General features: G+C 46.2%; 1 protein-coding gene across 1 annotated transcript; it reads left to right on the top strand.

The window, feature by feature from the left end:
- The first annotated feature begins 430 nt into the window (after positions 1–430).
- Positions 431–19,603, top strand: PTGER3 (prostaglandin E receptor 3). Its single transcript, XM_065409843.1, has 2 exons — positions 431–1,285; positions 19,316–19,603. The coding sequence occupies exons 1-2, from the start codon at positions 431–433 to the stop codon at positions 19,601–19,603; spliced, it is 1,143 nt and encodes a 380-aa protein (XP_065265915.1).
- The last annotated feature ends 4,373 nt before the right edge of the window (positions 19,604–23,976 follow it).

The raw sequence follows: 23,976 nt of genomic DNA, 5'->3' as shown, positions 1-23,976 counted from the left end.
CCGCCCCAGGCGTGATGCGGTGCCCCCGCACGGGCTAGGCTAGCGCTGTGCTGCCCGCGGGCGGAGCCTCGCTGGCCATGCCGGGGCTGGGCGGACTGTTACCGCTGTTACCTGGAAACCGGCCGCGAGGCGAGGCTGGCAGAGCGGCACGCGGCGGCTCGCGCGCAGGACCCAGCCAGTGGCAACCCCCCTCCGCACGTCGCGCCGGTTAGCTGGACGCAAGCCGCCCCGATTGCCAGCCTCTCAGGGGAGGGGCGCCCCCCAGCAGACCTGGATGAATGAAGCCCCGGGGCCCCGCCTCCTCTGCCTTATAGCTCGGCGGCTGGCCCCTTCGGCCCACTGAGCCTGAGCTCCCCGCCATGGGCTGGGGCAGCGCGGCCGCGGCTGGGCTGCTGCTGCTGCGGCTCCGCTCCCGCGCCAAGCCGGCGGCATGACGCCCCCCCAGCTCTGTGTGTGGGGCCGCTTCAACCGCACCGCTGCCAGCATGTGGGGCGGTGCCAGCGCCACGCGGGAAGCCGACAACGGCACGGCGCGCCCCGCGGAGGGATGCGGCTCGGTCTCGGTGGCGTTCCCCTTGAGCATGATGCTGACGGGCACGGTGGGCAATGCCCTGGCCATGCTGCTGGTGTACCGCACCTGCCAGAAGAAGGAGAACACGCGGAAGAAGTCCTTCCTGCTGTGCATCGGCTCCCTGGCGCTGACCGACCTCATCGGCCAGCTCCTCACCAGCCCCGTGGTCATCGCCGTGTATCTGGCCAGCAGGAACTGGCAGGAGTTGGACCCCTCGGGCAACCTGTGCGCCTTCTTTGGGTTCTGCATGACTGTCTTCGGCCTCTGCCCCCTCTTCATCGCCAGTGCCATGGCCGTAGAAAGGACCCTGGCCATCAGAGCGCCTCACTGGTACGCCAGCCACATGCGAACCAGGATGACCAAGACTGTCTTGCTCAGCATCTGGCTGGCAGTGTTTGCCTTTGCTCTCCTGCCCATAGCTGGCTTAGGGCAGTACACCCTGCAGTGGCCCGGCACCTGGTGTTTTATCAGCACCGGGGACAACCACGGTGTGGGCAACACCTTCTTCGCTTCAGCCTTTGCCTTTCTGGGACTTTGCTCTCTGATCGTCACCATGGCATGTAACTTGGCCACGATCAAAGCTTTAGTGGCTCGGTGCAGGACCAAACCCTCAGCATCTCAGTCCAGCAAGCAGTGGGGGAGAATCACCACGGAAACACTGGTCCAGCTGTTGGGGATCATGTGTGTTCTCTTTGCTTGTTGGTCACCACTGTTGGTAGGTTATCTTTTAATTTGCTGTGTGATATTGCTAACCCCACAGCATTCTTTTACAGAGAATGGGGGTGACGGTTACAGTACTGTGGAGGGGGGGAGGCAAACCTATCACATCCAACTCCCTAAAACATTGTCTTTGTGTCCCCCCAACTTTCAGCCTGCTTTGTAGGGGAAATAAGCAAGTGGAGGGGGGCACACCCTGTTGAAGAGAATTGAGTAGGAGGATACAGGTATAAGGGGATCTCTTGGTGAGAGGTACAGGGGATAGGAGTAGGTGCATGGCACGGTATGTATGGGAGGACCCCTTGGGATGGGGAGCTGAGGATGGGGTGTGGACATATACAAGGGGACTCACTGTGGAGAGCTAGTAGAGCTGGGGGTGACCTGTATGAGGGTCTCTTGAGGAACTGACCAGGGATGAGTGTGATATATGGGACAGACTCCCCTGGAGAGGAGGTTAAGGGGGGAATGGAGGTTCAGAAAGACCTTGATGAGGAGCTGATAAGGCGTCAGCTGGAAGTATTGTGTCCAGTTCTGGGCACCACAATTCAGGAAAGATATGCAAAAATTGGAGAAAGTCCAGAGGAGAGCAGCAAAAATGATTAAAGGCCTAGAAAACATGACCTACAAGGAAATATAGAAAAAAACAGGGTTGTTTAGTCTGGAAAAGAGAAGACCAAAGGGGACTTGATAACAGTCTTCAAGTACGTAAAAGGTTGTTATAAGGCGGAGGGTGATAAATTGTTCTCCTTATCCACTGAGTACAGCACAAGAAGTTATAGGCTTAAATTGCAGCAAGGGAGATTTAGCTTAGACATTAGCAAAAACTTTCTAACTATAAGAGTGTTAAGCACTGAACCAAATTACCCAGGATGGTTGTGGAATCTTGGTCATAGGAGGTTTTTAAGAACAGTTTAGACAAATACATGTCAGGGATGGTCATAGTCCTGCTTCAGTGCAGGGGACTGGACTAGATGAGCTGTCATATTTCTGTGATTGTGTAGAATGGGGGCTGTCATAAGCTGTGGGCATTTGTTGGACATTTAAGGGGGGATGGTAGAATGAAGGTTTGGGGAAGAGAGGTGGGGATGTTTAGGGAAATGAGGGATTTGCAAAGAAGGAAGAAAAGAAACTGGGAACATGAAGGAAGAATGTGGGTCTTAGAAGAGATTAGGGACACTAATGTATTTGGCAGGCAGGTAGGAGTGAGTGACATGAAAGAAGAGGGAGATTGATGGGGGATTTGAAAGTTCAGAACATCATCCAAAGACTGGTGTTAGCAAAGGGTCAAAACACACCAGGACTTGTATGGTTCTGCTGCCTGGATAAAAAGAGCAGGTTGCGCAGTTCTGTATTCTCTGAACTATGAAGTATGGCAGGGATGTTTTTGCTCACGCAAGCACAGCAAGGGATCTACCCACTGGAGCACTGAGAAGCCTAGAGGTGGTGAAATAGGGAACCTAGCACCAAGTGCTGAGGCTATCAATCATCTTCAGGATCTTGGGAGGAAGTGTGTACTGCTGGAAGCCTTATTGTGATGGGGCCTCATGTTAAAGGGGGGAAAGTGTCTTTTTTTTTTTTTCTGCACCAACCTTGTAGGCACACATACTCCACTGCTTTGAGAAAGATGATCTGATCTGGGCCCTGTTAGCGACCTCTCACTTGTTACACTAGTTATTTCATTCAAGGGTTGTTCGCTGTGTCATATTTTTGGCTGTTTTCAGAGAATTCGTGATGACAGTAAACACTGCAACATTTTAGCATTTTTTTTAAAGAGGCTAATCACACAACTTTTACCCTTTCTTCTTATTCTGTTGTTTTTTTGCTCAGTCCCTTCCTTGTTGATCTGGGAAAAACCCCTTTTCAGAAGTAGAGGGCCCTGAATGTAGAATGTGTGTGTTTCTGCGAGGGGTGGGGCGGGGGGGGGACGATATCTGTAGCCCTGTACACTATGAAGCATGGCGGGGACTTTGCCCCCACAGGATAGCATTGTGAATGGTGCTAGAGCATCCAGCACCTGGGCCCACCAGACATGTTCCAATGTGTGTGCATGCACATGTCTCTGAAGGGAAAAGGTGTAACTAGCTATGGGGCCTACTACCACCTTGTGCTGCCCACAACAGGGGTGCAGGAACAATTTTTATAGTGGGGGTGCTGAGAACCATTGAACCAAACTGTAAACCCTGTATATAATAGAAACCACTTGGAGCCAGGTGGTGCAACAGCACCCCTAGTTCCAGCACCTGTGGCCCACAGTGACTCCACTGCTGTTCCATGGCCTAGTAGGGAGAATTCCTCCCCCACTGGGACCCCTGCAGATCTCCCCTACATATGGCTCATGTACTAGGATTGAGGATTTGGCCCTTACTATTGACAAGTGCAGCTACCTTGGGAAGAATGGCTAGTGGTGCTACTGGAATATTCAGTGTAAATAAGATGGCATTAGAAATGAGCTAGTTCTGCCCAATGACTTTATTTTTTGTAAATTAATAACATTCCAGGAAAATCTTAAAACAACCCCCCCCTCCCCTCCTCCCCTCCTCCCGCAACTTCTGCATGTTACCTGTACAGAGATCATTAATGGCTTGTGACAAAGGTGAAATCGGTAACCATATTGCAAACCTAAGGAAACTTGCTTTCTAAATGACAAACAGGACAATGTTCTACTTTTAAGAGCACTAGCGTAGCCTCGATTTGACCAAACACGCATACAAGATGCCCAATTTAGTTATGATTGCTTTTTTGAACATCTGCCCCTCCCCCCATCATGTGTTCAGCCTTTGATACCAGCTGTTGGTGATTAACTATCTTTTCCACTATATTGAATCAGCTCCTCTAAAAGCTACATAGCCTCCTGCTGCCACGCCAGAGGAGCTGAATGAGCCAATTGACCCCAGAAAGGAACTGCTGGTGGACAGTGCTCTATCCAGCTCTGCCTCTAGTGTAAATGCACCTCCTGGCGGTAAGCTAAAATAAATATGTCATGCTGTGTATTGGCCCCAACATTCCCAATGGACTCATTCAGAAGTTAACCTATATGGCCATGCAGGGGAATAAGGGTGTGTAAGATACTCCTTTATCCCTCTCAGTTGACTCCCTGCATCATAGGTGATGATTAATTATTCCCCCTCCCATCGCAGGTGGACAAGGTGTGGGCAGGCAGGGGCTGGGAGGGGACAGAGCCTTGGCTCTACTCCCCAACATGCAGGCCAGCACAGCTGAGCTGGCACCAAAGAGACAATACACTGTGCCCAGGAAAGGGCTGGTGTAACTTACACCTTCCAAAGAAGATCCAGGGATCAGAGTGGGACTCTCACAGTTTCATCTCTGCTTTGGTCTTGGGGCTATCTGCTTTGCCTTTCTCACGGAAGAGAGCAAGGTACCAGTCTAGCCCAATGTCTCCTCCTTATTTAATTGGCCATCCTCTTTTTACATAATGTTTGGAATGGGTTTGTGAATCACATTGATAAACAATACACGTGAGCTTCATTACTTAATGTGTGCAAAGTACTCTGGGATCCTGGGATGAAAGATTCTGTCTAAGTGCATGATAGTCTCAGAGACTCATACTTTAGTATTCAGAACTGAGCTGGTGTTCATAGAAGATTAGGGTTGGAAGAGACCTCAGGAGGTCATCTAGTCCAACCCCCTGCTCAAAGCAGGACCAACACCGACTAAATCATCCCAGCCAAGGCTTTGTCAAGCCGGGCCTTAAAAACCTCTAAGGATGGAGATTCCATCACCTCCCTAGATAACCCATTCCAGTGCTTCACCACCCTCCTAGTGAAATGGTGTTTCCTAATATCCAACTTAGACCTCCCCCACTGCAACTTGAGACCATTGCTCCTTGTTCTGTCATCTGCCACCTCTGAGAACAGCTGAACTATATTCTCTTTGGAACCCCACTTCAGGTAGTTGAAGGCTGTTATCAAATCCCCCCTCATTCTTCTCTTCTGCAGACTAAACTATTGCTTTCTTGCAATATCATATCTCAGAGGCATAGTGTGAATTTATATACACGATGGAGCAAACCCCAATATCCTTATTCAGCCTTTGCTCAAGAACAATTGCATCATTTGAGAGTTTGCCTGGAAAACTAAATAGAAACTTATGGCCTTATCCAAAGCTCATTGAAGCTCATGGAAAAATCCACATTGATGTCATTGGGCTTTGGATTCAAACCCTTAGGTCCTGATTCAGGAAAGAATCCCTATTCAGGAAAGCAGTGAAGTACATGTTTAAATTAAGCATGTGCCTAAATCCTAAATTGAAGTCAATGGGAAAGTGTGTGCTTAAAGTTGAGTGCTTTTTTTGAATGAGGGCCTCAATGAGGAAAGCAGGCTTTGTCCTAATATGAATAATAAAATAGGATCTCAAGTCACTTCACAAAACAGTAAATGTTATATTTAAAGATTAAATACATACTTCAATATCTGCAGTGCATCCTGATTATCCTGCTCTCTACAAATCTGCACCTTTTCTAATTCATACCAAAACCAACCATCTTACCTCACATCTCAGCAGCAATGTAAGAGCAAATGCTGTAGTGAGCCCTCAAAGCAGTAAGGTATCTTTACGTTCACAGGATTTAATGCAGCATATTAGTACATGATAGTGAATTAGAGCTCAATGGCAATTGCTAGAATTGACCGAAGAGGTGCACTATTACCCCCTGTCACTGCTTCCTTGTTGAATATTTCCATCCAGAAGCCCACTCAGCCTTGTAGAATGTGGATTGCGGATGTGGTTCCACTGCACAAGGTGTATGGGGCCTGAAGGCAGGAGAGCTATGCAGGATCCTCCTGGCTTTGGATTCATTCATTTTCCCACAGGGCCATACTCACTATTGTTCGTTCAGTAGCAGGAGTTCATGCAGCTGTTCTCAAGGTCTATTTGAATAGGCTTTTTCTAGTTAAAATTTAAGATTTAAATGCTTTAGAAACAGCCACAGAGACTTCTCCCTTAAGGACATTCAAGGTGGCTGTCATTTTTGCTGCCATGAAACAGACTCGGATATACAGAAGGCTACAAAACTCTGTGGAGTCTCAATTCTGCCCCAACACCCCCATTAACAAGTTTGAATTCCTGGCCCTTTGAAGTTAAGGGGAATTTTGCTGCTGACTTCAACAGGCCAGGATTTCACTCCCAGAATGGAAAATAATATTTGTCCTTAGCCTTAATTATTTGATGGTCAATAAACTAGTTGATTCTTAACCTGACCAGTTAATACAGGGCCATAAACTGCAAATTTAGTCATGTGCATAAGTGCTTCTGGTATCTGGCCCCTAATGCGTGTTTATACAGCCAGAATCTCTACTGGTCACCCAGATACCAGATGTCTCCTTCCACTATGAATACTATGAAAGCCCTATTGTGTGTATCTTGGTAGCTTATTTTTCTTGCCGCTTTATTACTTTTCCTAATGTAATATGAAAGCTATAAGCGACAAGAACAGCTCCATTTTTTTGAAACATGGGAATTGTCTGTCATTTAAAGACTGGGAAACTAAGTAAGCCAAAGACTACATTTAATGACTTCTTCATTGTTCACTAGTACAGTACATTGAATACAGAGCTAAAGCAATTTCAAACTACTCCATTTTGTTTGTCATATTTTGCTTTTACTCTTATTGTGTAGATAGTGCCTAAAATGTGCTAGGTGTTTTCCAAATGCAGAGGAACACACAATCCTCTCTTTAAAAGGTAGAAGGATCTCACAAGTCTGTTTCACCAAGCCATACATTTTTAAGCAAAATAGCCTTTTCTCTTTTTTTACACACACACACACACACACACACACACCAACCAAAAAATATCCCCTCCTCTACTACTGTGTAGCAACGCTTCTTGCTGATTTATTTTACATAACTATTTGACTTGTACTGCAAGGGTGCCCTCCACTTTACTTAATGCATCTATGTCAAGAGAAAAAGAGGCACCTACATGCAGCGAGGAGAGAAATGGGACAGTCACAGCAGAAGTTGGGCAGACCATCTGAGGCTTTTAAACATAATTTATATTATGAGAAAATATTCAGGGAGCTGTAGAAAGAAGGCAAAGAGATTCTCTAACATTTTGTATAAAAAGGTCAGCACTGAATGCTGAACTGGCAACCAGCCTGACCTTTACAAATCAAAGGCAGGGCCAGTTAAAAACATACTGGGTAGCAGACCTTTGAATTTGTTTTATCTTATTTCTTCTGTCTGACTGCTTGGGACTCTGCTGATGCCCAGAGTGAATTAATGAGTTGTATTTGTTTCTTTATGAAATGACATCACTTCAAAACTTTTCATGAATTTTCCAGGGGCCCAGTTCCATAAATCTTCTCTCCAGTGTGTAGCCTCTATGCCAACATGTTTCCCTCTTGGATTCATAGTCCCAAAGTTTAGAACAGGCATTATAGAACAATTTGTGGGGGGTTTTGTAATAATTAAAAAGAATAATTCTAGAATAATTAAAGATTGGCACACACTAGGAACAAGGGGCCTGATTCTGATCTCACTTGTCTCAGGATGAATTGTGAGTAACTCTATCGTAGTCAGTAGCGTGTCAGAGTAAAATCATCATAAAGGAGATCAGAATCAGGCCCAACATAGCCCATAGATAGGAAATCTAAAGTATATTTTTCCCCTTGATATTTGTGTTTAACTCCCATGGAATTTCTTCTATGTGCATTAAAGGGAGAATTGCCTTGTCCCTCTTTTCCTAGCATAGATGACTTAAATTTGGTGCATAAATAGTTTTAACATTATGAGTAATCATTGCAGAACAATTCTTAATTTTTAAAAAAAATATCTGCTGGAATGTATTTGCCATGATTACACTTATAATTAGTGCATACAATACTTCGGAATACAAAGCAATTAACCCTTTAAGGCTAACTCAAAAAATACAGAGATTTTTTTCAGGCCAGAAGGGATTGTTATGATCATCTAGTTCAGGAGTGGCCAGCCTGAGAAGGAGCCAGAATTTAAACAATGTACATTGCCAAAGGGCCACAATAATATGTCAACAGTCCCCCATCAGCTTCCCAGTGTCTCCTACCACTGGCAGCCCCACCGATCAGTGCCTCCTGCTCCCTCCCTGCACCTCCCAATCAGTTGTTTCGTGGTGTGCAGGAAGCTCAGGGTGGGGGGGGAGGAAGGAGGTGCGAGGGCATGGCAGGCTCAGAGGAGGGGATGGGAAGGGGTGGAGTGGGGGAAGGGCCTGTGGCAGAGCCAGGGGTTGAGCAGTGAGCACCACCCAGCACATTGGAAAGTTGGTGCCTGTAGCTCTAGCCCCAGAGTCAGTGCCTATACAAGGAGCCGCATATTAACTTCTGAAGAGCCACGTGGCTCCGGAGCCACAGGTTGGCTACCCCAATCTAGTCTGACATCCTGCATAAACATAGGCCAAAAGGAGAGGCTTTCATTGGAACCCCAGTTACATTACTCATTTTTATCATAATTGCATTAAAACAACTATTCTGAACATTTTGTAAGTATTTTCCAGCTTAAAAAGTCAGTTTTCCCCAGAATCATTTGTTTATGCTGTAGAGACTTTGGTAAAATGAGGTTTGTATTCTGTGGCTTAATGGTTTTTTTTTGAGTAAACCGCTGTTGTTAATGAGTTTTGAAAACTCTTATTATTAACTCAGTAATAAACCCTTACATGGACAATGCTATGTTTTAGGCCTATCTCTTGGAAACAGGGTTAGGGTTGCCAACTTTCTGATGACAGAAAACTGAACACTCGTGCCCTGAGGCCCTGCCCCTTCTCTGAGGCCCCACCCCCTGCTCTCTCCATCCTCCCTCCCTCTGACGCTTGCTCTGGGGTTGAGGTGCAAGAGGGGGTGAGGGCTCCAGTTGGGGGTGCAGGCTCTGGGATGGGGCAAGGGATGAGGGGTTTGGAGTGTGGGAGGGGGCTCCAGGCTGGTTCAGGGTGTTGGGCTGTGGGAGGGGATATGGACTGGGTGCGGGCTCCGGGGTGGGGTCAGAAATGAGGGGCTCAGGATGCGGGAGGGGGCTCTGGGCTGGGCAGTGGGGGAGGTGAGGGCTCCAGCTGGGGGTGCAGGCTCTGGGGTGAGACTGGGGATGAGGGGTTTGGGATGCAGGCGGGGGCTCCGGGCAGGGGATGAGGGGTTCAGAGTGCGGGAGGGGACTCAGGGCTGGGGCAAGGGGTTGGAGTGTGGGAGGGGGTGCGGGCTCTGGGAGGGAGTTTGGGTGCGGGAGGGGGCTCAGGGCTGGGGCAGGGGGTTGGGGTGTGGGAGGGGGTGAGGGGTGTGGGCTCCAGGCGGCGCTTATCTCAGGCAGCTTCCGGGAAGCGGCAACATATCCCTCTGGCTCGTAGGTGCAGGTGTGGCCAGGGGGCTCTGCGTACTACCCCTGTCCACAGGCGCCACTCCCACAACTCCCATTGGCCACGGTTCCCGGCTAATGGGAGCTGCGAAGTCGGCACTCGGGGTGGCACTTGCACTGCAGGCATGGGTAGGGAGTGGAGTGCTCCTGGCCACCCTTGCACCTAGGAACCAGGCGGACATGCTGGGCGCTTCCAGGAGCCGTGTGGAGCTGGCCACTGCGGCCAACTGGACTTTTAGCAGCCCGGTCAGCTGTGCTGACCAAAGCCACCAGGGTCCCTTTTCGACTGGCGTTCTGGTCGAAAACTGGATGCCTGGCAACCCTAAATGGGGTTAGTCAGAGGTTACTATGGTGAGGGACAGGCAAGGAGCAGCAAGGTCCTCAGAAGCCCTGGACATCAGTCCTCTATGATGGGAATTGTGGAGGAATTGTCAGGTAGATGACAGTGCCCGGACCCTGGGGAAGGCTTGGTCAAAAAAGGAGGATATAGGGGAAGTGATGTTGTATTGTTCTCGCTTAAAATTAGACAGCAGTAGTAGGGTTACCATATTTAAACATTAAAAAAGAGGACTCTTCACGGGGTCCGGGCCCCACCCCTTCCCTGCCCCCAGCCCCGCCCCAACTCCGCCCCTTCCCCGCCCCAACTCCACCCCCTCCCCTGAGCGCCCCGCATTCCCCCTCCTCCCTCCCAGTCACGCGAAACAGCTGCCCGAGCGCTACCGACGTCACGATTTGCCGGGCAGCCCCCAGACCTCCAGACCCTGCGCCCCCAGCCAGGCGCTTCCCCTCCCGGGCTCTGGCTGCGCTGGGGAAGCGCCTGGCCGGGTGCGCAGGGTCTGGAGGTCTGGGGGCTGCCCGGCAAACTGTGAAGCTGGTAGCTCTCGGGCAGCTCGGCTCTTCAGCTACACAAAGCTGAGATGTCTGGGGGGAGCAGCAGCAGCCGCCGCCACCGCAGCGGGGAAATCCGCCTGCAGCTCGCAGCTCGCAGCCTGCCGGAGCTGCTCTAAGGTAAGCAGGGGACTGGGGCAGGGATGCCAGCAAAACAAAGCTGGGAGTATTTTCCCGGACATGTTCGGCTTTTGGCAATTCCCCCTGGACGGGGATTTGAGGAACAAAAAGCCGGACATGGTGTTCATAGAAGCTTAAAAAAGCTTAACATTATCACTAACCTGCTGCAAAATGCTTCAGAGTTAGGGGGAAACAGCCTGCTTTCTGCTCCTGTGGTTCAGCTTCTCCCAACCCGCAGATGGCCTTTTGCAAAGCCGCTGCCCTGACTACTTGCCCACATAGAGTCTGACTCCAGCAACAGGGCATACCCAAAACTACCAAACCCAATTCCAGAAACTTCTGAGTGTGCAGTGCTAATTGTGCATCTGCCTAGCAACAGTGAACTAGACACAACTCATTCCTACCCCACCCAATAGATCTCCTAAAGCAGGGGTGTTTTATTAAACTACTTTTTGGCCCGAGGGCTACATCTGGGTGGGGAAATTGTATGCAGGGCCATGAATGTAGGGCTGGGGCAGGGGGTTGGGGTGCGGGAGGGAGTGCAAGGTGTGGGAGGGGGTATGGTGTGCAGGAAGAGGCTCAGGGCGAGGGGTTGGGGTGCAGGAGGGGCTCAGGGCAGGGGGTTGGGGTGCAAGAGGGGGTGCAGAGTGCAGGAGGGGGCTCAAGGCAGGGGTTAGGGGGCTCGGCCTGCCCTGGCCCCACACTGCTCCCGGAAGTGGCCAACATGTCCAGCAGTTGCTCCTGGGGGTGGGGTGGGTCTGGCGGCTCTGCCCTCACCTGCGGGTACCACCCCCGCAGCTCCCATTGGCCGCAGTTCCCCATTCGCGGTCAATGGGAGCTGCGGGGGGGGGGGGGCGGTGCCTGCAGGCGAGGGCAGTGCATGGAGCCCTCTGCCCCCTCCCCTTCCCCCAGGGGCCGCAGGGACATGGTGCCAGCTACTTCTGGGAGCGGTGCGGGGCCAGGGCCGGCAGGGAGCCTGCCTTAGCCCCGCTGCACCATGTGGCTGGCAATCCTGCAGGCTGGATTTAAAGCCCTGACGGGCTGGATCCAGCCTGCGGGCCATAGTTTGCCCTCCCCTGTCCTAAAGAGATATCTCCCTATTAGGCACAGGTTATATTGTGTAACCACATGACCTTACCACTGTTACCCTCTTCCTTCCCCCCATCTGCTTTCTCCAACTCTTTATTTAAAGCCATTTATCGTTACTTGTCTACAGTTTAGATTGAGCATCTTCAGAGTCTAGCACAATGGGGCTTCATTCTGATTGGGTCATTAGGCACTGCCATAATACAAATAATAACTATGAGATGTAAATATGTTTCTGTGTGTACATTACAGCCAATGTGTACACACAACGGGTAGACTGCGCCGTAATACAAATAATAATTATGAGATGTAAATATGTCTCTGTGTGTACATTACAGCAAATGGAAACCAAACGGTAATTAATTAACATTCCCAGAATTCAGGTTATTTTCTTCGGGATCAGTATTTGAGGAACTCTGAAATATGGTAGCCCTTATAATCCTTTTAATCTTGTTCTGTTATCTCAGAATTCATGAAATTGCAATATCAATTGGCAGATAAAATACAGTATTTATAAAGAATCTGCTTTCATGTGCCAGTTGCTATCTGTTTTGTTTATATTACATAATACTCCACTGTTACATGGAGTGTTAAATTGCTTTGCTGAAAAATTCACTTTAAACAACATATAAGGTTATAATTCCATGAATTCTGTGTTGGCCTATTAAAATAATTTTAACTGAAGTCTGTAAAAGTTACAGGGCTAGATCCTCAACTGGTGTAAATCACTGAAGTCCCTGAAGCCACAGAGATTTATATCAACAGGGGATCTGGCCCATAATTTGTATAGTAATGTAAATTAATCACCCTGTTTTATTAAACTACAAACTACATAAAGCGATTGGGCAATTCACATAGAATCATGGACACTAGAGATAATAAAAAGCTATTATGTCATCAAGTACCATCTTCCTGGCAGGGCAAGATTACATATTCTTTATTATGAATTTACTAACAATCTGTCCAGTCTAATTTTAAATGTTTACTCACAACATGTTGTGTATATATGAAAGCTCAAAGACTCCCAGCAAGTTTATAAAATAAAGCAATTTAAAAGAGCATTTATTCTATTTAAAAACAAACAAATTCAAACTTGTGCTAAGTCTAATGTTTCAGCTTGAGAACTCAGCTTCTGCAGACCTATGTGATTGGTGATCACTGAGGACAAAACTACTGGTGACCATTCCTGACTTCCGGAGGCCCCACTTAACTATTTTTAGCCAGCCATCCTCCAGAATTGTAATTTTTAATTGTTTGCAAGGATTCTTTAGGCAAAACTGTGCCCTTGCTCTTAGGAGCCATATTGGGGCATGGGGAGAAGAGGATGGCATCTGTGCACAGAGGGACCAGTCTTTAGGCAGGAGTAGCTGGGAAGAGAGCAGTGGGAGGGGAATCCTGTCTCCTGGAGTAGCCTCCACCAACCCATACATGGCCTTCTTGCAGGATGTAGCAGCATATCTTCTAGCCCTTCCCACTCCTCTGTCCTGCCCCCTGATGCTCAGGCAGCCTTCATAGAGATGGAAGAAGAGCTCTGTGAAAAACAAGGGCGTTGCTCCATCAATGCTCCCACACACACTCCCACCCTCCCCCCCGAGCGTCCATTGCCACCAACCCTTTTGCAGGGGAATCAGTTCTGCTCTCACGTGTTCCTCTACACATGAAGGAGGGGGGTTGGATTTGCCCTGTAATGTCCAGCAGTATCCTATGACTAACATACATAGCTACCTCTCACCTTATCTCCTTAAAACAAGGATCATAACCTACCAGTAAATCCTTTGGGCTCATTTCTGCACCCAGTTACACAGATGCTACTCCCATCAAACCCCACAGGAACTGCACCTGTATAACTGAAGCAGAATTAAGCCTGTTAATTATATTATGCTAATTATCACTGCCTATCTCTCAGCCTATCGGACCCCAAGACAGTACCCTGTTTGCTTTGCTCTTGGGCAATAGCTATACTTGAAAGGACCCCAAGGTGGTTGGCCTGGGAATGGCCAGCCATGCCACTTGGGCTGTCAAGGGCCAATATGAAGATCTACCTGCTAGCTGTAGCCTGGTTGGACCCTGTGGTCTCAGTGTAATATTGGGCCCACAGAAATGCAGTTTCTAGGGCAGCTGGCAACGCTTTCTGGGGTGGCTAAACTTCTCATTGAAGCAGAACAATTCACTGGCCCCTGGAAATGCAAAAGTGTGTGTGGCTTAAAGATCTAACATGGGCACTTTGTCCTGATAATAGCAGCTTCTTAAAGCCAGTTGTACATCAGCCCCAAAAGCACTGAACACTGCAATGTGTTGATATAATACAAGCAGTTGGTCCCTCTGCCCTTCTTTGTCCACTGTCTGTGTCCCAAAAATGCCAGCACCTGAGCAGGAGCACAGTCTATGGTACAAGAAAGCAAGAGATGCCTCTACCTGCTCAATCATTTTTTAAATTGTTTTTCCAAGGAGTAGCTGGGGTCAGTCTTCTGCCCCCTATCTGGTTCCTCCCTTACTTGGCTGCAGATACATCCCCGCAACACTCCCTCGCCCCAGCTGCTGAAAATTAGCAGGCCTTCTCTGTGTCAAGCTTGGCCAGATTTAGATGGCCACGTAGCTGTACCATACAATATCAGGCATGTACTGGGGCAGTTCTGGGAACTTGGGGATGCATGATGCTGTTTCAAGCTGGCAGGGGAGTGAGGCCTAAATAGGATATGACCCACTGATTCACAGCAAAGAATTTGCCAGCTTTTCTTGCAGTTCATTTAGTGCATTATTATTTTCTGTAGGCAGAAGCCTCGTGTCTGAAGCTGAATTTGGTGCTAATGTTACAGTGAGTGTATTTCACAAGCCTAAAGTGTTACACACTATCATATTTGGAATGTATTTGATTTCAGTCTGATTGGGGAAAGTGGGTGTATTTTTTAATAGCTTAAAAACAGAATACAAAATTGTTCCTGACTAATTCAAACCTACTTGAAACCACCATGTTAATACAGAGTGGAGTCTATAGTCTGGAGTGGTGTTTTGATAAAATTCTTATGGAAATTTTAACGCCAATTACACCTGTGTTTCTGTACAACTAAAGAATGACTTCCTCTCTTCTATCTCTTGTCCTGAAAGAGTGCTTTCATTCTGCTGTTGATTTATCTTGATTACTGCTATTCAATAGCCAGACAGTAAAATAAATACCAAATTAGTAAAAACAGAGATAAAAATTTATGATAAATACAGAAAGTTAGCTTAAGAAGTATATGTCCTCCTTGATGTTTGTGCCTAATTCCTTCAGGATTTTGGGTGCTCATAAAAGGGAGAATTGATGTTTTTTATTAGGAATGCAGTCCTCTTCCTACAGTTTGTAGGACTGGACCCTAGTTTTCAGTTATTAAATTAGGCTGTATCAAAGTTTTCTGTTATTAAAGCTAACTTGATTCAATCGTTTTGAGATTGGAAAACTCAAGAATTATAGAGTTATCTCTCTGATACTGGTTTGCATAGTTTTCCTTGCTATGCTGGACCTGATCCTGCTCCCCTTGAACAGGGCCGGTTCTACTGTTTTTGCCGCCCCAAGCAGCACGCCGAATTGGGCGGCATGCGCTTTTCCGCGGTGGCGGCAATTTGGCGGCAGCTTCTGTCTTCAGCTGGAAGACAGAAGCCACCGAATTGCCGCCGCGGGCAGCTGAACATAGAAGCTGCCGTTGAATTGCCACCGCTGCGGAAATGCGCGTGCCGCCTTAACGGCACACGGACTGCCCCTGCCGTCCGCGGCGGCAATTCGGCGCGCTGCTTGGGGCGGCAAAAACACACGGACTGCCGCCCCTTGCAGATTGCCGCCCCAAGCACCTGCTTGGAATGCTGGTGCCTGGAGCCGGCCCTGCCCTTGAAATCAAGCTATGTCTGCTCCCCCTTGTGAGAGACACTGGACATTGACTCTGGGGAGATTTGAGATATGCAGGAATTTGTGAAATATTTCTCATCTGACACCCTTGAGCGTGAGTTGCTATATCGAGGTCCAAACTTCCCCAAAGTTAAGGAATGTCCAGGGCAGGGGTTTGGCACATTATAGAGATGGGGGTGGGGGCAACTGTGAAATTCTGGGATGTTGGAGTTGGTTCATGACACATCCATGTGTTGGCATCAGGCCTCTGCACCAGCTCCAGCTCCCAGGCAGCATGGTTCCAATGGAACAGTGCTGTTCTGAACACCACAGCCCTAGGCTGGGACTCTTCTAATGGGGAGCTCCATAGTGCAAGGACAGGGAAAGAGGCATACAAACTGCAATGTAGCCTCAAGCTTCATTAAGTTTTGACAGTTTCCCTGCAGGGCTTCTCAGGGGGTGAATTGTGTCCTCTCTCTGGTCTCCTCCTGCTTCCACTTTGGACCCTAGATACACAGTTGATCCTCTGTAAATTCCAGGACTGGGACAGATGGTGCCATGGAAGAAGCTGATTCTGTCTTTTGCACAGGGATAGCCATGCATAAAGTGCACATTTCCATTTAGAACTCAAATACATATTTCAATATTCCCTATGCTGGGAAACAACCTGGGAGTCAGGATACCTGTATTCAATTCCTGGCTTCATCCCTACCTTCTGTATGATTTTGGCAATTTGCTACACTTATTATCTGATGTGCAGAAGTGCTTAGGGGACATAATTATGGAGTAGGCCCCCTCTGAGCTAGGTGCTGTGAAAATACATAACAAAAAGACAATCCCTGACTCAAGAAGCTTGCATCATCTCTGTGTCTCTGTCTCCCCTTCTGCCTCTGCCAGTGTGACCTATTTAGAATGCACTTTCTTCAGGGCAAAGATTGTCTTTCACCGTGTGTCTGCTTTAAAGTGTTGAGTATCTTAGTTTTTAATTACAAACAAGTACTGGGACATAGGCATTGCTCCATTATCAATTGCAATCCAAATGCCCTTGCAGAAATTTATATGCCAAATTTACACTCAGAAAGAATTTTTGTCTTGTATTTATAGCCCCTAGAAAACAGTTTGTAATATGTTGGACCTTAGCTATAATGAAGCTATAATAAGTATCTCTGAAATGGTACTAAATATAAAAGCAGCTATGCTTTATACAGAAATCTCAGTGGAAAAAATCAGAAAGTAGATACCAGCTAAACCAGGGACGGGCAAACTTTTTGGCCTGAGGGCCGCATCGGGTTTCGGAAATTGTATGGAGGGCCAGTTAGGGGAGGGGGTCGTGTCCCGGCCTCAGGACCCTTGCCCCATCCAACCACCACCCCCGTTCCCTGATGCCCCCCCCCCAAGACCCTTGCCCCATCCAACCACCCCTTCTCCCTGTCCCCTGACTGCCCCGGGAACCCCTGCCCCTGACTGCCTCCCCTGCCGGCCCATCCAACCCCCCCTCTCATTCCTGACGGCCCCCCAGGGACCCCTGCCCCATCCAACCACCCCTTCTCCCTGTCCCCTGACTGCCTCCAGAACCCCTGCCCCTGACTGCCCCCCGCCGCCCCATCCAGCCCCCCCTCTCCTTCCCGAGTGCCACCCGGAACCCCTGCCCCCATTTAACACCCTGTTCCCTGCCCTCTGACCGCCCTGCCCCCTATCCATACCCCCGCCTCCTGACCACCACCCCAAACGCCCCTACCCTTTATCCAACCCTCTCTCCCCCTCTCCCTGCCCCCTTACCGCACTACCTGGAGCACCGGTGGCTGGCGGCGCTACAGCCACGCCGCCCGGCTGGAGCCAGCCACACCATTGCCACCGCGCAGCACAGAGCACCTGGTCAGGCCAGGCTCTGCAGTTGCGCTGCCCCAGAAGTTTGCAACCCCGCTGCCCAGAGCATTGCGCCAGCGGCGGAGCAAGCTGAGGCTGCAGGGGAGGGGGAACAGCTGGGGAGGGGCCAGGGGCGATCCTCCTGGGCCAGGAGCTCAGGGGCCAGGCCAGGAGGATCCCGCAGGCCGGATGTGGCCCGCGGGCCGTAGTTTGCCCACCTCTGAACTAAACCATAGAAAAATAAATACATATTTGACATCCTTCAAAATGTGCCTACTAGTTCTCAGAATTATATAAATTATATCAGAACATGAACGTATCACAACACAGAGAGCCTCTCACCATCTTTTTTTCTGGTAATTAATGGATATATCCTGGGAAAACAATAGACAGAGAGAAACTGTGGTCTTGTGGATTAAACAAAGGACTGGGAAGCTGGAGTCTATTTCTAGCTCTGCCTCTTTCCTGTATAACCATGGGCAAATGAACTAAACTCTTATTGGCCTTCATTTTCCTCTCAGTAACATGGGGCTAATGATGCTTCTATGTTATGAGATTTATTTCATTAATGTCTATAAAGCACTTTGAGATTCTTAGATGCAAAGGGCTCTTGAAGTGCTAAGCATTATTTTGATTGATTGAATTATTATATTGCAGTCTTCAGTTGATAAGTCTTTAAAAGCCACAAACCTTGTGGCAATTCATAAACCAACAGGGAAAATTGATTTGCCAAGTTCAAATGTCTATTTGTGCCAACCATCTCAATAGCAAATAATGCACAAATCTTATCTAACACCCCCAAGGACTAAGGGGATCACTGACACATCTCTATGATGGTGCTGTTAGTCTAGCAGCTGGCAGTTAGAAATACAAGTGTTAGGACTGCCCTGGAGTACAGATTTTCTAAGAGATAGTATGATTAAAGATCTTCAGCTTCTAGGCTGCTTTCTCTACAAATTAATGGCTATTGTTTTATTTGGGGTAGATAGTGGTAACACATCAAGAAAAGCCGATCTACTGATGCAATTTCTTTTGACAGCTGCCGGACATGTTATAGTAGCCAGAGGCATGGCCACTCTGGCCCCATTTTGGGTGGTAGGTACTGTAAAAGTGAGGTTTTTACCCACGAAAGCTTATGCCCAAATAAATCTGTTAGTCTTTAAGATGCCACCAGACTCCTTGTTGTTTTTGTATGGGATATGTCGGTCATGGAAATGCTTGCATCAAGTATGTTTAAATGCCCATGATTTTACAATTTGCCTACCTTTTCTCAACCACACCAACTAAAATACTTAGGGGTCAAATAGCCATGCTTATCATTCTTTGTACCTTATTAACTCTTATTATATTGAAGTTTCTTCTCTCAATATGAATTATCCAGCTAGATTTAGCAATATGGGTAAGGGTGGAGGTGGCAGAATGAGCTCTTTTAATTGATTTCCCAAGCTCTGCAACTTCCTCGTCTAGATCAGTCCATCTCCCACCAGTACAATTTCATTTAGCCTTCTGCCACGTCCCAAAGATGGGAGATAACAGGCTCCTGGCTGATATCAGTGCCAGATATATTGGATCAAACCAGTGGACAAGGTGGAGTGTAAGATCTTTATCTCCCCCCTCCCCATTACTGCTGTGACCTGAAGCACATCCTGCACGCAAATCCACACAACACACAGAGTATTGTATGTAAGGCCTCTTTGAATGAAGTTCACTGGGGACATCCTTTATTTTCCATGATCGTGGTTTGATTTGAGGGAAGTAGCAGGAGGGGATCAGAAGATTCTAATCTGATGGGCCCCTCTCTCATAAGACATTTCTGCCCGAAGAAGTATGGATGTAGTTTATTTTTAATGATACACATTTTTCTCATCTTTTCTTAGATTATGATGTTGAAAATGATCTTCAGTCACAAGTCGGTTGAACGCTGCAAGCCATCTGACAACACAGTTCAAAGCATAGAACTGCAGAAAGAATGCAATTTCTTCTTGACGGCTGTTCGCTTGGCCTCTCTAAACCAGATCTTGGACCCCTGGGTTTATCTGCTATTAAGAAAAATTCTCCTCCGAAAGTTTTGTCAGGTAGCAAATGCTATCTCCAGTTGTTCTGATAATGGATGGAAAGGGCAACCTATCATGTTAACAGATGAAATCAGACAGACAGCAGCATGAAAGAATATTGATACACCTTGCATGCAAATTACTTTTGACAAGTAATCTTAAGCCTTACTGTGAATTTGGGCATCTGTGGCATGCCGGTGTCTCCACATAACCAACTGCAGTATAGTAGTACTTTTGAACGGACATAGAATGCCAGATAATTATGTATCCGGTTTGCCAACAATACATAAATATAAACCAAGGAGTATGGCCTATTATTAACAGTTACCTAAAATTCTGGTCTCTTTACGATCCATAGCTAAAACCATTCAAGCTAAAGAATGACTTTTTTTCTGCTGTACACATCATGTTTTCTGGGGATTTTTCTTTCTTTGAAGGAGAAGAATCAATAATTTTTATGTCAGGTAACATTTGAGACACAGATTCAACAGCTTAAGTTATTGAAAAGACTCATTATTGCACTTAATTTTGACTCTAAGCTTATCTGCTAGATCCAGATATTATTCCTACCTCCTTTTTTGGGGAAAATGCAAGAGACTTGAGGAAAAAAATAATAGGAGTCCTTTCCTTTCTTTAGATTTCAGTGATTTGTTAGAAGAATTGCCACTGTCATTGTGTATAATAATGGTGTTCTCTTTCAAGTGCTGAAAGGCAGCAGGAGTTTTATGTGCTACATGGGCTTACCATGGTAATTACTGATTTTTAGTGAATGCAACTATAAACTCACCTGCCGCAAAGGAGAGGGGGCTTTGGGGAACCGCAGAAAGGTACAATCTACCTTTTTTAAAAAAAAATAAACTTTGCACTTTTTTTTACAAGTAATACCTACGAAACACCCAGGTTAGTGAAGCATTGTTTCATGCTATGGTGATGTAGTCTACCTTAGCTATTCACAGTAGATATCCCTTTCACATAGCAAAAAACTCACCCAATACCTTCAAAGAGCAGCTTTATTTGTGAAGGTCATGATTCTGGGAACAGAAAGACCTTTCAGCTACCCTCTGGTGGTGGGCACACCACATACACAGCACCACTTTTTTACTTAAGCACCCTAAGGGTGGGTCACTCACAATATGAAATATCAGCCAAGAAACAATAGATTTTTCCTAAAAGCCAGCTTTGAGAAACATGACAGCCTTGGGATTTTTTTTTCTTTTTTTAAATCAAGCCCCATTGTCAGCAGAGATTTCAGTTGGAGGATCTCATTACTCAGATCTTTCCTTGAGTAATTTTCAGGTTGGATTATAAGCACTCACATTTCTGCCGAATTGTTTGAACATCTTTTACTAACTCCCTTGTTTTCCTCCAGTTTTTCATGGGCCCATAACCTCTAACCTGTCCCATTTAATGGCCTCCTTTCTGGATTAGATCTCTATGAAATTGTTTGCAAGAATATACATGCCAAATTCTGGTCTGTTACACACAAATGCAAGCTTGCTGAGATTAGTGGAGATACATTTTCTTAGACCATATCTAAATTCAGCCATGGAATTTCTATCGGAGTTAAAGGAGGTTTGTACGTGGGATTGGTACAATAACTGTATTTATATGTTAGAGTATGAAAAACCATTGGGCAGATAAGGCCTTTAAAATGGCATAATTGTACTTAATAGCAATGCATAATCGAATGGAAAAAGTAGCTCTCAAGTTCAAACATAATTTTTGATATCACACTAGTCTGTGATTTGGTAATGGGCAATATTAGAAATGTGCTACTGTAAATACTCTTGTAGGTAAGTATAACATTCATGGACAACTAATCTTCCCTCTGTAGGTACACATTGAAATAGCATGAAATATGAAAATCCGAGGTGGCAGCCAGAAAGCATTTGGCTAATCGCTTTTTATGTCCTTGTGTCTAATCATCACCATAATGACAAACAAGAAAGAAAAGTAACTGGAGTTAGATTGGCAGTTAACATTGTATATCAAAGCCTCAGAGGTGATTACTTTTAATGTGACAGCAGGACTCTGACATCTCAATGATAAGTCAAGAAATAGTGTAAATTACACTGAGGTACTTTGACATTTTGTAATCCACTGGTTTTACTTTAAATCTACTTGCCTTCTTGTTCAGTTTCACAGTAACACAAAATAAACATGCTTATTCGACCCATATCTGTCTGAATAAAGAAGAAATCAAGGACCTCATCCAAAGCCCATTGAAGCCAATCAGTCACTAAGGGGTAGGGTTACACTGCAAAAAGAGATGTGCTATTAACGCGGGTTAAATTAGCAGTGAACACAAGACAACTCATCTTTTAACTCGTTAGCAAGTCGAGTTAAAGCCGATAGGGGAGCTTGGGAGACTGCTCTACCTGCTGGGCTATTGGGTATAATGTGGGCACCTCCACCTTCTACAATTTTTTTTTCTTTTTTTGCAAGAAAGGGCTCAGCTGACTTGGGTGCCTAACTACAAGAGAGAAGTTATGGCTTGAGTCCTGTGTGAAGGAAGGCATCTCTCTCTGGTCAGTGGGGTGCTTAAATCCCTGTGAAGGGTGGGACTTAGGCTGCACCCCTGTCCTCAGCATTTCCTATTGGCTAGTTTATGCAGCTCCCTGCTAGTCAGGGTACTGGCTTCTGAGAATCCCTTTTAGGCACCTTACTCTCTTCCTACATTGTGCTTAACATGGGTTTGTGAATTCCACTGAGCAGCGGGGCACCAAAAAGTTAGATGCGGTAACACTCAGCATTACAATGCCTATGGCCTCCTTGTGAATTTAATGCTAAGGGTCTGAGCCTCCTCCTATTGAAATCAATGGGAAATTTGCCATTAGCTTGGAAACAGGACACTGAGACTCCTAACAGTAATGTTCCTACCACTACAATATGTAGAAGAAGAGAGGGTAATGACTTTATGATAATAAAGCAAGATGTAAACCCAATTTAATCAGCATATTGCTTGTGTCAGTGGAAAACAAACCAGTCAGCCTGCAAGGACAGAGAGAAATAATCACAAAAAAATGGGTTCCCACTTTGAATGTAAAAGGTAGGAGAGCAGCAGTCTGCAAATAAGATTTTGATTAGCCCGTGTTCATGGTAATCAGTCTTAATAGTTTGGCTCTAAGCTAAAATGTGAAGTCACCTAGAATTTACTAATGTCTTTTGCTGTTTTTGTTTTGTAATTTATACCCTTAATTAATGTGCCTGTTTTAAACTTGTTTTTTTATTAAGTGTAGACTTGGTTAATGGTAGAGTTGTTTCTTTGTGTTCATCTGGTACTTTAGCGGGTTATATTAGAGCTGGGCCAAACAGGTTTAGATAGGTTCTAGTTCCTTTGAGGTTTAGGTACCTGACCAGGAGGTTAATTCAAACTACTTTCCACACTTATAACTTCCCTTGAAATGAATGGTAATAACAATTGAGGCTAGTGAAAGAAAGGGAAATGCCTTGCTAACATTTAAAAAGGCTTTCAGCTACTAAAATATCATTTAGAAAAACTCCTGTATAGTTCCTAAATCCTCATCACATACACCTGTAGGAAGTACAACTCCATCAAATGTTTTGTGGCCTTCTGTAGCTCACTCTGATTTTCTTGTTTTCATTCATGGTATTTTAGGAACAGCTGTTCACCAGCTTATGTATCTCTAAAGCTAGATAGCTCCTTGGAAAAATAAAACAACTCCTGAATATGTAACAGATGTGCAAAACCCGCCAAATGAGACTAATTAACCCAAGATCTATGATGTGCCCCGGTAACAGGCCAGAGGACACATCTAACAGCAGTCTAAGTGAGGAAGGCAGCATGTTTTGACATCAAAAGTATTTTTTTCCAGTTAGCAAGTCTCCCTTCTGGTTTGCATGCTTTTTGTCTGGGTATTTCTATCTTAGCCCATTTCTGTGATGTCCCTCTTGCAAAAGTTATGTATTATATTCATATTAATGTGCCTATCATTAAAAAGAAGGCTGAGTCAGGAATAGTTATATAAATAGATCATTTACAAATGAACGCTGCTCTTAGGACACTACTTAGACTAATGTGATCCAATAAGAACACTGTCTTAATAATTTAGTGTCAAAGCTAAGATGGAACCAAAGACACACCTTTTAAAAGCAGAGCCATTATTCTTCAAGGCATATTAGGATAGTCAGTTATGCACATCCATACAATATGTCTTAGAAGACATAGAGCTTAATTCTGCTTGGACATGCACAGCTCAGTAGGTTTGCACTAGTGCAAAAAAGAGTGGAATTTGGCTGATATTCTGAAAATCTGAAACATACCCTTCAGCTACAAGAGGTTTACACCAGTGTAATTGAGATCAGAATTTGGCATTCAGTGCCTTCTAGGTAATAGAACAGAATACAATAAACTAGAACTACAATGTCCTGGCCAACATTTGCAATCTGAATAAAACAAGATCTACTGTCCAACACTCAATAGGAGATAATGTTGAGTACAATGACCATATGTGCCTACACAG

The sequence above is a fragment of the Emys orbicularis genome, chromosome 8 (genome assembly GCF_028017835.1).
Source record: "Emys orbicularis isolate rEmyOrb1 chromosome 8, rEmyOrb1.hap1, whole genome shotgun sequence".
Taxonomy (NCBI): domain Eukaryota; kingdom Metazoa; phylum Chordata; order Testudines; family Emydidae; genus Emys; species Emys orbicularis.
Note: the sequence above shows the minus strand (reverse complement) of the source record. Positions and strands in the feature narration are given on the sequence as shown.

Excerpts from the sequence above, each read along its gene's own strand:
- PTGER3 (XM_065409843.1), top strand. The coding sequence starts at position 431 with ATGACGCCCCCCCAGCTCTGTGTGTGGGGCCGCTTCAACCGCACCGCT. Across the intron at positions 1,286-19,315 it reads CTTGTTGGTCACCACTGTTG|ATTATGATGTTGAAAATGAT; the intron begins GTAGGTTATCTT and ends ATCTTTTCTTAG.